Source organism: Engystomops pustulosus, chromosome 8 (genome assembly GCF_040894005.1).
Source record: "Engystomops pustulosus chromosome 8, aEngPut4.maternal, whole genome shotgun sequence".
Classification (NCBI taxonomy): Eukaryota; Metazoa; Chordata; class Amphibia; order Anura; family Leptodactylidae; genus Engystomops; species Engystomops pustulosus.
This window is the reverse complement of record NC_092418.1, coordinates 20,604,813-20,618,139: the sequence shown is the minus strand read 5'-3', so window position 1 is coordinate 20,618,139 and position 13,327 is coordinate 20,604,813. Positions and strand designations below refer to the sequence as shown.

At 40.0% G+C, this 13,327-nt stretch overlaps 1 protein-coding gene across 1 annotated transcript; it reads left to right on the top strand.

Moving 5' to 3' along the window:
* Positions 1 to 790: 790 nt before the first annotated feature.
* Positions 791 to 10,947, top strand: PRR35 (proline rich 35). The gene is made up of 3 exons (XM_072120108.1): positions 791 to 908; positions 7,876 to 9,414; positions 9,610 to 10,947. The coding sequence occupies exons 2-3, from the start codon at positions 7,967 to 7,969 to the stop codon at positions 10,238 to 10,240; spliced, it is 2,079 nt and encodes a 692-aa protein (XP_071976209.1). The 5' UTR covers positions 791 to 908; positions 7,876 to 7,966; the 3' UTR covers positions 10,241 to 10,947.
* The last annotated feature ends 2,380 nt before the right edge of the window (positions 10,948 to 13,327 follow it).

Sequence of the window (13,327 nt, the reverse complement as noted above, 5' to 3'; positions counted from 1 at the left end):
AGTCCCCGGGTTACGTACAAGATAGGGTCCAGAGGTTTGTTCTTAAGTTGAATTTGTATGCAAGTCGAAACTGTATATTTTATATAGATCCAGACAAAAAAATTTTTGGCCCCATTGACAATTGGAGTTTAAATATTTTTTGCTGTAATGGGACCAAGGATTATCAATAAAGCTTCATTACAGACACTTTACAGCTTATTATTGCAGTCTGGGGCCACAGTAAAGCATTCAGAAAGCTTCACCAGAGGTCAGAGGGGTCTGTCTGTAACTATGGGTTGTCTGTAAGTCGGGTGTCCTTAAGTAGGGGACCGCCTGTAGATATATATGAGTTAGATAATTAGATATTAGGTATAATCTAGATAGATATGATATAGATATGAGCTAGATAAATAGAGATAAAACCCCTGTAACATCTCCAATTCCTAGTCATGTGTGCTGCTGTTAGCCATCACCCTGATGTACAAAGTCTTTGAAGTTACAAAGTATTGGACGTGGTGAGTTCTCTACCATCCCATCAGCCTCTCGCCAGCGTGAAATGGATGATAACAGGGAACAATACACTCTGGTTGCATATGACTGTTTGTACTCTAACATGTAATATTATATTTGTACATGTCCCCTAGGATTTGTAAAACGCTAGGGAATATGATGGCGCTATATAAATAAAGATTATTATTATAAGGTTCTTATAAGGCAGCCTTAGGAGTCACCAGTGTCGGTGCTGTAGTATATGGGGGGATCCGGAGCCCACCCTCATAGGTAGTGAGAGGGGTTGGATTTGGCCAACCAGCTGCACTGAGGGAGGCTCCACATTGTCCGCAGATATCTTCCCACATAGAAAAAAGGGCACATTTTTTCTAAAGGAGAGGAGCCAGCGGAGGACTGGAGGTGCGGAGACAGCCAGCAACGTAAGTACTGACAATATCACTTCTCACATCTACACCATGCGAAGCGTAAGACTTATCGTGAGGGAAATATCCGGAATATGTAGGGGATGTAAATCAATTATTCAGAAGTACAGGAATTATTCTAGAAGTATTACAGGTAAACCGGAAGTAACTATTACAGGAGTCACATCACAAATTACAAAAGGCATCAGCTTAATTTTATTATAATTGTCAGAATGTTCTATCTACGGGGATAATACAACCTGTGGCGGGATTTGGCGGGAGGTTCTGCTACTTGTAAGACTGTGCAGCAAATATTTCCAGCAAAATGATGATTTAAACGTATAGAATGGAATTGAAATGTGATAGGAGAGACAAACTCCAACGTACCCTACAACCTCCTCATCTGATCATATGTGCTGCTGTTAGTTTTTTACAGTTTTACTTAGATCTTAAGATATATATTAGATAGATAAGAGAGGGACAGATAAACAGGAAGAAAGATTGTATGAAGCCGAAATATGGGAAAAGTGTAGAGAAAAAAAGGTAGAGGGAGGGAAAGAAAAGAAAGAAATAACATTAGAAAGAACAGAAGAGTGAAAGCAAGGAATAGAAAGAAAGAATGTTAGGAAAAAAGTAACAAAGAAGGAACGAGAGAGGAAAATAAAAAACTTTAGAAAGAAAAAAAATGAATGAAAAAAGAGAGAAGATAGAAAAAGAGGAAAAATAGAAAACAAAGAAAATGAAAAAATGAGAGAATGAGACAGAGAAAGAAAAGAAAGAAAGAAGGAACACACTAATATAAACTAAGACGAGAGAAAAGAAAACAGATATTTATGCATGAAGGTCAAATGGAAGAAACTAACTAGATAGAAAACAAAGATTTGAGAAAGAAAATATTAAACAGAGAGAATAGAAAGAAAGAAAATAGAGAGAAAGAAAGAGTAACAGAAAGAAATAAAGAGAAATAAAGAGAGAAAGAGTAAAGGAGAGAAACAAAGAGTAAAGAGAGAGAAACAAAGAGTAAAAGAAAAGAAAGAAAGAGTAAAAGAAAAAAGAGAGAGAAAGAAAGAGTAAATGAAAAGAGAGAAAGAAAGATAGAAAGAAAGAGAAAGAGTAAAGGAGAAAAAGAAAGAAAGAAAGAAAGAAAGAGAAAGAGTAAAAGAAAAGAGATAGAAAGAAAAAAAATAAGAAAAAGAGAGAAAGCAAGAAGGGAAGAGACAAGGAAAGAAAAGTGTTAGTTCAGATAGATTAGATTTCAGCAGCTTGTCAATAAATGAGAGCAAAGGGTTAAAGTTAGAAGAGTATTTCCGAAGGATAATTTATTCTGCCAGATATTTCTCCTTTTTATTGGTCTGTGCTGATGATCAGTTCTGGTCTCCACACACACTACAATCAGATTGTACAACCGCATTGTACATGGAGGATGTGCGATTGGGGAGATGAGAATTTCTGCAGAACATTTATAACACACGGTTCTCTATATCTATCAGCGACCGCTCTATTCTCTCTAATTGAGGCAATAAGTATAAGCCACATGATACAAAGATAAGGAAATCACCAAGAACAAGGAAATCACCAAGAATTCCGGTAGACGAGGGGAAATAAATAATTTTAACAAGAGATTCTGATTATACGAAATCCAACCTTGAATACAATTTGAGATGGTTGGACAGGTAGATGGATGGATGGACTCTATTTAGTTATATTGTAGCACTGCCAATGTTTTATTCTGTGTAAATAGATATGAGATAGATAGATATGAGATAGATAGATATGAGATAGATAGATAGATAGATAGATATGAGATAGATAGATATGAGATAGATATGAGATAGATAGATATGAGATAGATAGATATGAGATAGATATGAGATAGATAGATAGATAGATAGATAGATAGATATGAGATAGATATGAGATAGATAGATAGATATGAGATAGATATGAGATAGATAGATAGATATGAGATAGATATGAGATAGATAGATAGATATGAGATAGATATGAGATAGATAGATAGATATGAGATAGATAGATAGATAGATATGATATAGACAGATAGGAGATAGATATGATATAGACAGATAGGAGATAGATATATATCTATATATATATATATATATCTATATATCTATATATATATATATATATATATATATATATATATGAGATAGATAGATAGATATGAGATAGATAGATAGATAGATAGATAGATAGATAGATAGGAGATAGATAGATAGGAGATAGATAGATATGAGATAGATAGATAGGAGATAGATAGATAGATAGATAGATAGATAGATAGGAGATAGATAGATATGAGATAGATAGATATGAGATAGATAGATAGATAGATAGATAGGAGATAGATAGATAGATATGAGATAGATATGAGATAGATATGAGATAGATAGATAGATAGATAGATAGATAGATAGATAGATAGATATGAAAAAGACAGACAGATAAATGATAGATAGATGTATAAGGGATAGATAGAAGATGGAGAATAGATGATAGTAGATTGTAATTTGATGGATAAGAGATATATAGAAGATTAGATAGAAAATAGATAGATGGATACGAGATAGATAGAAGACAGAAATGAGATGGATGAATAAAAAGATATATAAACAATATGGTGATATCCAACCCATCCGATCCTGGTTCTCCTATGAATTTCAGAAGACTGTATACTGCCCCCATACACATCAGGTAGTCAGCAGGTAAGGTGGTGTCCTCCATCTTCAGAGAGAACCTGTCAGCAGAACTGAACTACAAGTATAAGAAAATCCCCAGCCCCCCTAGGATCATGGGCCCCAGTCTTCTCCCCTGTTGGGGACAGTACATGACACGTGGATGGTTGTGTAAAACAAGATGGCGTCCATGATGATAAATTAAGTAGGTCAATTTGGTATAGGATTAACGCCCCCTACTCTTTACCCAATGTCCTCTCCTTCAGATCATCTCTCACAACAAAGATCGGGAAAATTGGAGTCCTAGAAATGGCCCAAATGTGTGTGTGCGGAGATATACAGCATTAAGGTTTCTGGTAAATCACATTTATAAATATGTAAATGGGTAGAAGATACTTATTAGATAGAACGATAGAGAGATATATATGAGACAGATAAATAGATCGAGATATATAGAGATATGGAATAGTGATATCTAAATATTTGTATCTGTCTGAATGTCGCATAGATGAAGTTAAATATGTTAGTGTAACAAATGTGCTTGTCCTTTATTCCAGTTCGTTAGTGCAACGTTTCAGCTGTTACCGAACCTTTTATCGAGCAGCTAAAATGTTGCATTTGGTGGAATAAAGGACAAGCACATTTGTTACACTAACTGGAAGTGCTGAGTTTTTGTGGGATTATCATTGAACTCTTACTGCTGGGAGGAGAAGGATAACACCCGACTAAAGCACCGCAGCGCTTTATATTTTAGATAGATATTGGATGGACGGTTGGTTGAATGGATAGACGGATAGGTAGATATGATATATATGATGGATGAATAGATAGATATAAGATAGATTGATAGATATGAGATAGATACATAGATATCAGATAGACAGATATTGGATGGATGGATGGATGGGTAGGTAAATATTAGATCATTAGATATTGGATAGTTGTTTGATTTGATACATGGATAGGTAGGTAGATATGACACAGATCGATAGACACAAGATACATATTTGATCAATATATACAAGATAGATAATCAAACTGACATAGATAAATATTAAATATATATATTTATATATTCTGTATTTGCAATGATAGAACTGCTTATATAAAAGTAGATAGGAGATAGAGATTTATGCGATAGATATCCATCCCATCTCTTCATCTAACTCTTTATCTATCTCCTATCTATTTTATGTCTATCCATCTCATATCTAAGATAGATAGATATGAGAGATAGGTAGATAGATAGATAGATAGATAGATAGATAGATAGATAGATATGAGAGATAGATAGATAGATAGATAGATATGAGATAGATAGATAGATAGATAGATAGAAGATAGATATGAGATAAATAGATGAGATAGATAGATAGATAGATATGAGAGAGATAGATATGAGATAGATATGAGATAGATAGATAGATAGATAGATAGATAGATAGATAGATAGGAGATAGATAGATATGAGATAGATAGATAGATAGATAGATGATATGAGATAGATAGATGATATGAGATATAGATAGATAATATGAGATATAGATAGATAGATAGATATGAGATAGATAGATATGAGATAGATAGATAGATAGATAGATAGATATGAGATAGATAGATATGAGATAGATAGATAGATAGATAGATAGATAGATAGATAGATAGGAGATAGATAGATAGATAGATATGAGATATAGATAGATAGATAGATAGATAGATAGATAGATAGATAGATATGAGATAGATATGAGATAGATAGATAGATAGATAAATTCATCTGTAGATAGATATTTGAATGGATCGGTAAATTTTTATTATAAACAAATTTAAAAAGAAAGTCCATTAGTTTCTCATAGAAATAAATGTTCAGATGTTTTCTTGTAACTCAGTTAAGTGAAATATAAAAATACTGATATTGGACTGTGGTGACATTGCGGGAATGAGATCGCTGACATTGTGTAGTTATTATACAGAGCGGATCAGAGTGTAGATTGCTCTGTGTGCCCGGGATCTGATGATTAGTAATTACTGGCAGGGAGAGGGTTAGCAATGTTCTCTCCGTTGGTGCTCAAGATGTAACCAGCAGTCTGTGCTCCCCCAGGGGTCTCTGTCTGACCCTCGGGGGTCCCATACACAGGAGGCTGCACCATTTGGTGGTTGTTGGGAGCAGCCTGTAGCATTAAACTGTGGAATATGAAAAATGGGTCTGTACCAGGCTCTATCACCAGCAGCTGCTGCGGGAAATGGGCATGTCCTCCCCCACCAACATCCGTGCCATCCCCCGGGGTGCAATCTGTGTGTACCAACTCAACCCTCTACCAGGCTGCTCCAAGACTCCCTGCAATCACAGCCCTCCCCTCCATAGTGAACTGAGTAGACTCAGACCTGAGTAGTTCTCATAATCTATAATGAACCAATACTCGTTCTAGTTATTGTCTAGTGCGATTTTTGACGCTTTACCAACTCTTATCCAATGGTAGATTTTGGAGAAAACAAGGGTCAGGCATATTGGATTTCAAATCAGATTGTTCTCTAGGGAGAAGAGTTGTCACCAGAAGTTTCTGGCAATTATCTGTGTGAATTTTCCAAACAAGCCAATTTTGCTGGCTTTGGCCAAACATGTAATGATGTATGGGGCCTCCTGACTCCTCTGATGGTGGAGATCAGGGGAGATAAGAATTGGACATGTTTGCCCGATCCATTTGACCCTTCCATTCAACACATAGGAAATTTGGACAAACTACACAAGCGAATCACACATTCACACAAGCCAATCATGCATGGGTGTCTCATCATGATTCATCTCATCCTCCGTGAGATATCAGAGGACCTCGAAATCTTACATATCTGATCACCACAGGGATCAGGTGGTCTGAAGATCTCAAAAACAGAACTAGAACTCCCAAGGGTTGGGAGATTAAAGTTTTAGGTGGTCTAGGACAAGACGTGTTAATGTGAGAGAAGAAGAGACCAAAAATCAAATAGGAAATTAGGTAGGATGGAAAGACATACAAGTCTACCAGGTCCATATGATGTTATCTTTGGCCTTCTGGATTAAGGGGTAGATAGGGATACAAGGAACATTAATGAAATCCATCCCTGTTCAGCTAGACTACATTTTTTATTGTGGACTTCGAAGTCTACATGAATGATCAAGTCTCCGTTCTCTACAACCTTGTCTCGACTTCGAACTTTCGATGTCTCCTATTTATTTCCTTTGTGATACTATATATCCACCAAATTTTCTTTAAGTGTTATCTTGAAACTTTTAGCCTCTCTATCCGTTCGGCTGCATGTTCTAGTCATTTCTGTCTCTCCTCTTTCCCATCACTCCATTCTACTTCTCCTTTCGCCTGTCTCTCCCCCCGGCTGGTTAGAGGCTGCCCTCAGTGTGAGACTGTGCAGTGATACAGTAATTCCCATGCACAGGTGCAGGGTCCCTGATGCTGTGTTACCCTGAGGCACGTCCCCCCCGTGCCTTGCCTGACAGACCAGTGGAAGTAATGTCTTGTGGCAGGTAGAGGAATCCAACAGACCAAGAAGATATGTTAAGAAGTGTTTTCAGAAACCGCAGCTCAAACACCTGTCTCTTCCCTCCTCGGCCTTTCATCTTCTTTACTAGAACATTTCGTTAGGGATATTCAAAAACACTGGAGTCAATAAGAAGTTGAGTTATCGAAGAGATCAGTAGTTGTTCCAAGAGTCTGACTACGACAACAACCATGATATCTGAGACCTAAATTCTTGTCTTGAAGATTGCACTTCCAATGTAGTGCAACTCTCCATTTTGTTCTAAAGACCATATAAGTCAGGTTGTCCACTAGTCTTGGTCTTAAAGTGGTGGTCATCGCAATATAACTTGGTGTAGGGCAGCCATGAGGAGCATCTCTGGCTCCGGACCTACATGGATGCTGTGTAATACTTCTGTTCTCCTCTGGGGGTGCTGCAGGGAAGTTGTGCACTTATTTCCAGGTCTCACTAGATCGATCTTTGCTGATCACTGGTGGTTCCAGAAGGTGAACACTTTATGATTAGCTTATTGCCAAAAAGTTCTTCTGACAAGTATTCAAAGTAGATCTCAATCTTCAGGATTCCATCTTTATCTTCCTTCTATTCAAATCTGCTATACATGTTCCCTATCATCAGAAAACACCAGTTCCCATTCATCAGTCAATTACTTGTACCTTACACCAGAATTTTACATTTGTGCTCATAAAACATTTTCCATATTGATCTACAAAATTTTTGGAGAAACCAACTCTAAAAACGTATTTACTTTCTCACTACAGGTTGGTTTGTACTGAAAGAAACCCAAAAACATCTACACTTTGGTAAAAGATATTTGAACGTATTACGCGATACGTGACCACATCAGAAACAATGTCGAAAGAAGAAGAAGCTGGATGTAAGTTAAACTCTACCTGTAAACACAAAGAACGAAAGCCCAAAAAACCTCATTACATCCCCAGGCCATGGGGGAAGCCATATAACTACAAGTGTTTTCAGTGCCCCTTTACGTGTATGGAGAAGTCCCACCTGTACAATCACATGAAATACAGTCTGTGTAAGAACTCCCTGTCACTTCTCATAGAGTCCGACTGGCCTTACAAAAAGAATAGTTTCCTTGTCCCAGAAATGAACCTTCATGAGACACATACAGAAGGAAACCACGACAAACAAGAAGCTTGTGATTCTACTGGAGGATCCACCAAAGTTATGCAGGTCAGTGAGAAAACATCTTCTGAAATTCAGAGATTTCTAGAAGAAGATGAGGAAAAACCAGAAGAAGAAGAGGAGGAAGTGGAGGACAAAAGTCGGAAGATCAAAAACACTGCATCTTCACATACAACCATAACCAAAAATGAAACTGGAGTGAAAAACAAAACCACGAAGAAAGATGGAGAACCGGAGTTCATCATCACTGACGTGTTCTCACTAGAAGGACAATATGAGAAGGAGAAAGACGAACAGAGATTTGTCAAAGCTTCTCGAAAAGCTTCAAGTAATTTTGGTGGGTCTCGAGTAGATCAATGGAAGCTATTGACCAATACCCTTAAGAAAGCAGGAGCAGACACACCGGTTGGTTGTAATGGAACCAACATCATTCCTTGTTACCCACCACCAACATATTCTGATTACCAAGAACATCAGGGTCTTTCACTTTTAGGCCTCAATTACCCACTAAACACCAACCTATTCTCATATTTAAATCCCACCATGACGAGTGGGACAGCACAGCTCCCCTTTCTAGCATCCACAGCTCAGCTGATGCACACTCCCCACACCACTCACTTTCAGACCCTACAAAACACAGAAAGAACATCTTTCCTTCCTCGATTTTACTATCCCTTACTCTTCGAACATGCATTTAATACGGACACCAAAACAGCCACAAGCAAGTCAATGAACCAAGGTCAACAGCCTAACACATTCATTGGTACTCTGAAACCAAAGACACCTGTGGACCCTTCAAAGACCTGTCCAAACAAATCAGAACATGGTAACACCACCATCAGTTGGGTGGCTGGAGAGAAGTTACAAAACCCAATAATGGTGCGTAACAAACCGGAAGTAGAAACAAAACTGGTTCCACAGACGGTGAGAGACATTATTCAACATCAGAAGGACATTTTAGGAGCTTATGGGGTACAAACCTCCAGAAATAGTGAAGTTTCTACACAGAAAAGTGACATTGAGGGGTCTACATGGGAGAAAATGAATCCTTCAAGATGTGTGAAGAGGAAGTCTTGGTTGGACAGAGATGGACCCACTGTACCGAGTGAGCAGATATCATCTTTAGGGGAAGGTGAAAAGACTTTCCATTATAGGTAAGAATTTTTTTGACATATTAAAATAATTTAAGCATAGAGCTGTAGGATCATTAGATCTCTTAGCTTCTTAGTTGGATTTGTCAGCAGGTCCAAATGGAATCTCATCAAAATCTTCAGTATAATTAATGTCCAAAACTAAAAATCCCTTAAATATTTTTACATCATGATTTATTGATTATATTTTTCCCACAGCACACGTACTCCCATTACATCTCCCGATCTCTGGAGGGAAAAGAGCCCAATTTTAGAGGCGACAGCCAAGAGGAGAAGACCATCCGAGCCTTCAAGTGAAAAGTCAGAGCCTGTGGTTGTCAATGCATCTTTGCTCCTCGGGGACCTCTCAAGAACCTTGGAGGAATATGGAAAAGTGGAGAGGAAGTTGGCAAACCTTACATCTGATGAAAGTAGTCGTCAGAAGACTCTGGGTGAGCAACTCGGTAAGATACGCTTAGAACTACTTCATATCCACCAGGCTCTTGAGAAGGCTTCATGCTCTCATGATGGGCCTTTAGACCTTTCTATAAAAAGGGCAGAAGACATTGATAAAGAAGAAGCAGAAAAGATTCCACTGAGAGAAGATCCCCAAACACCTACGCCCATCGAATGTTCACCCAAGCAGGTTGTGAAAGTGGAACTGTTGCCCCCAGAGTTGGTCACATGTTACGCCCGTCCTACCAAGTGTGAAGCAGACTCCAGCGTGCTCCTCTGCCCGGATGGAAGAGTAGGAAGTGCTGGGATTGTCCAGTCACATGTAGCTCTTCAGGAGGAAGGAGGAGGAGGTATTGGATTTGGAAGAGCCCGACTACAAACGGAGAACATCTGAAGATAGGTCACTTTCCATCAGAAGCTTTCCACCTCAAGACAATATATGGAGATCAACAGCGCTAGGCCTTCAACTCCATCTGAGTAGAACATTGAGCCACCTCACTGTGACAGTTTTGCAGAACACTGTGTCATATAACTTGAGTTATTGAGATGACTTTTTTTGATTTTCCAGGAGACTCTTTTGCTAACAATCGTACAGACTGTAGAGGGAGGGGTGGTCTTGGCCTAATGAGATGGAAGTCGAAGCTCAGGTTAGAAACATCACTCAATCACCATGATCAAACTCAAGTTATGCAAAGATGTCTATTGATAAGGTCACCATAATTCTTTGTATGGGGGCAAATAAAGACTTGGTTCTTCTGAGGGGTGTGGTGGCAAGAGCCAACCTCAATGGAGGTCCTATTTGTTTATGGGGCTCATTTTATATGTTAAACCCTGTTTTGAGATTTTTGAGGTCTCTTGAGACTGATATAACCTAAGCAACACCATCAACCTTCATTAGGCCTTCTCTTGAGGACCACCACGTTCTTGAGTGGGGAAGACCATGCAATGCAATGTCATTATTGTCTATAGATATAAAATACTGAGCCACACCTGTAAAAAGATATTTATCATATGTTGCTCACAATTATACTAAAGTACGTTGTTAATACTGAATATTTAATATTTGTTAGTGATCTGATCTATTAAAGCCGTGACTGTGAAGACGTGTTATTTATTACAGGGGGAAGAGGCCTACTAAGACATAAGACCTCACATTGGTAACGAGGATAGGCGTTAATATCACACGGCTTAGATCAGTGAAATGCTGCCTATTTTTCCATTGTTTATCAGACACAGCACCACACATTTGGTAGTGACTGTGTCTGGTACTGCAACTCAATGCCATTCACATAATTAGCGGGCACCACAGGGGCGGATGCCCGCTATTTTTGAGTCCCGCCCCTGTTGTGCCCGCTATTTTTGAGTCCCGTCCCTCTGGTGTCCGCTATTTTTGAGTCCCGTCCCTCTGGTGCCTGCTATTTTTAAGTCCCGCTCCTGTGGTGCCCGCTATTTTTTAATCCCCCCCCTGTGGTGCCCGCTATTTTTAAATCCCCCCCTGTGGTGTCCGCTATTTTTGAGTCCCGTCCCTCTGGTGCCTGCTATTTTTTAATCCCGCCCCTGTGGTACCCGCTATTTTTAAATCCCCCCCCTGTGGTGCCCGCTATTTTTAAATCCCGTCTCTGTGGTGCCTGCTATTTTTGAGTCCTGCCCCTGTGTTGATTGCCATTTGCTAGCCCCGCCCCTTTGGTGCCTGCAATTTTTGAGTCCCATCCCTATTGAGGCTGCTATTTTTGAGTCCCACCCCTGTGGTGGCTGATATTTTTGAGTCCTCCCCCTGTGTTGATTACCATTTGGTACTCCCACCCCTTTGGTGCCTGCAATTTTTCAGCCTCTTCCCTATGGTGCCTGCAATTTTTGAGTCCCATCCCTGTGGTGGTTGCCATTTGTTAGTCTTGCTATTTTTGAGTCCAGTCCCTAGGGTGCCTGCTATTTTTGAGTCCTGCCCCTGTGGTGGTTGCCATTTGTTAGACCCACCCCTATGGTGCCTGCTATTTTTGAGCCTCTTCCCTATGGTTGTTGTTTTTTAGTGTTTTATTGTGTTTTAGTCCCGCCCTAAGGTGGCTGCTATTTTTGAAGCTTACCTCTATCATTTCCATCTCCCCCTAGTGGTGGCAGCGGGCATCCAGTATTCTATCATTCAACAATTCAATAAGCTTTACCACACAGATATATTTGGTATCAGGTAAGAACATAAACACACATACATATCTTAGGGATTGTTCATCATGTGAAAAAAATATCCAGTCCCAGTGCTGAGCTGCAATAGCACATACAACTTGTGGACAGGTGTGGCGCTGTTTTAGCAAGAAGCTGCCTTTTTATAATTCCGTAAAATCGCTCTTCTATAGAAATGTTCCTGGCTCGTGTGCCCATGATCAGCCCTGGCATTTCTGAAATGCGTAGCATTGTGCTCAGTCCCCAGCACTACACCCCCTGATTGTCAGCGATGTGCGCCCCCTCCAGATCCCCATGCTATCTAGAGATCCTGCCTCCCAGTGCGAGCCGTGGCAGAGCCTCACACCAGCGGGCACCGCTGCCAGCCCATGCAGATGAGTAAATAAGTAAGCCGGCAGAGTTCACATAACCCTGGGGACAGCCATAGGACACTGTCACCGCAGATCAGCGTCACTGTCACTGGACCTCACTGCTGCCCCATTAAACACAGCTCCGGGCTCATGTAATTGGCTCAGACTGAGGGTTACCCTTAAACACGAGAGCAGGGCTACCAGCACTCATTTACAGCAGGTCCTACACGCTTAACCCCTTTCATGCCAAAAAGGTCTGCAACGGATCCTACGTGGGTGGATGTGGTAATATATAGGATATTGCGTGCTGAAAATTGGGGTTACAGGTCACATGCCCCAAGTTGAATTTCCTTTATCCATTATCCTGGAGTCACAGTGGAAAACCATCGTCTTATGTTGTGTCCCAGTCTAAATTGTAACCCTTCAGATACTGGGGGTTGGGTTTTGTAAACCAGGACACACACAAATGGTTCCCAGAAATCTTATTATGGCAATCACTCGCCATAAACCTTAAAAGGGTTCTCCGAGAGCGTAAAAAAACCCCATTGGTGGCCGGGAGGGGGTCCATCCTAGCATCCCGTGCTGCCATCTCTCTGGTCTGTGCCCCATGTAAACAAACAGGAAGCATGGAACACCGTGCCGCGTTCTGGCCACACCCACCTGTCCCTATTCCCAGCGCTGTATAATGCGGGATGGGTGGGCATAGACGGACACCTCGGGTGAAAGCTAAACGTATCGCAGCTTCCGTGACCCTGTTTGTTTACATGGGGAACTGACCGGAAACACCCACCCTCCAATAGTTTTTTTTTTTACACTCTTAGACAACCCCTTTAAGAGAAACGTGAAGAATACCAAGGTGCAGCTGGTACCCTGGTGGACCGGTGTCAAGAATTGAATTATATTCGAATGGTCATGTGTAATACTACATATGTCCTGTAGGGGCGCCACAGGATAAT

What these genes read in the sequence shown, in the direction of transcription:
- PRR35 (XM_072120108.1), top strand. Translation starts at nt 7,967, where the DNA reads ATGTCGAAAGAAGAAGAAGCTGGATGTAAGTTAAACTCTACCTGTAAA. An exon ending in GAAAAGACTTTCCATTATAG is followed by an intron (nt 9,415 to 9,609) that starts GTAAGAATTTTT and finishes TTTTTCCCACAG; the next exon opens with CACACGTACTCCCATTACAT.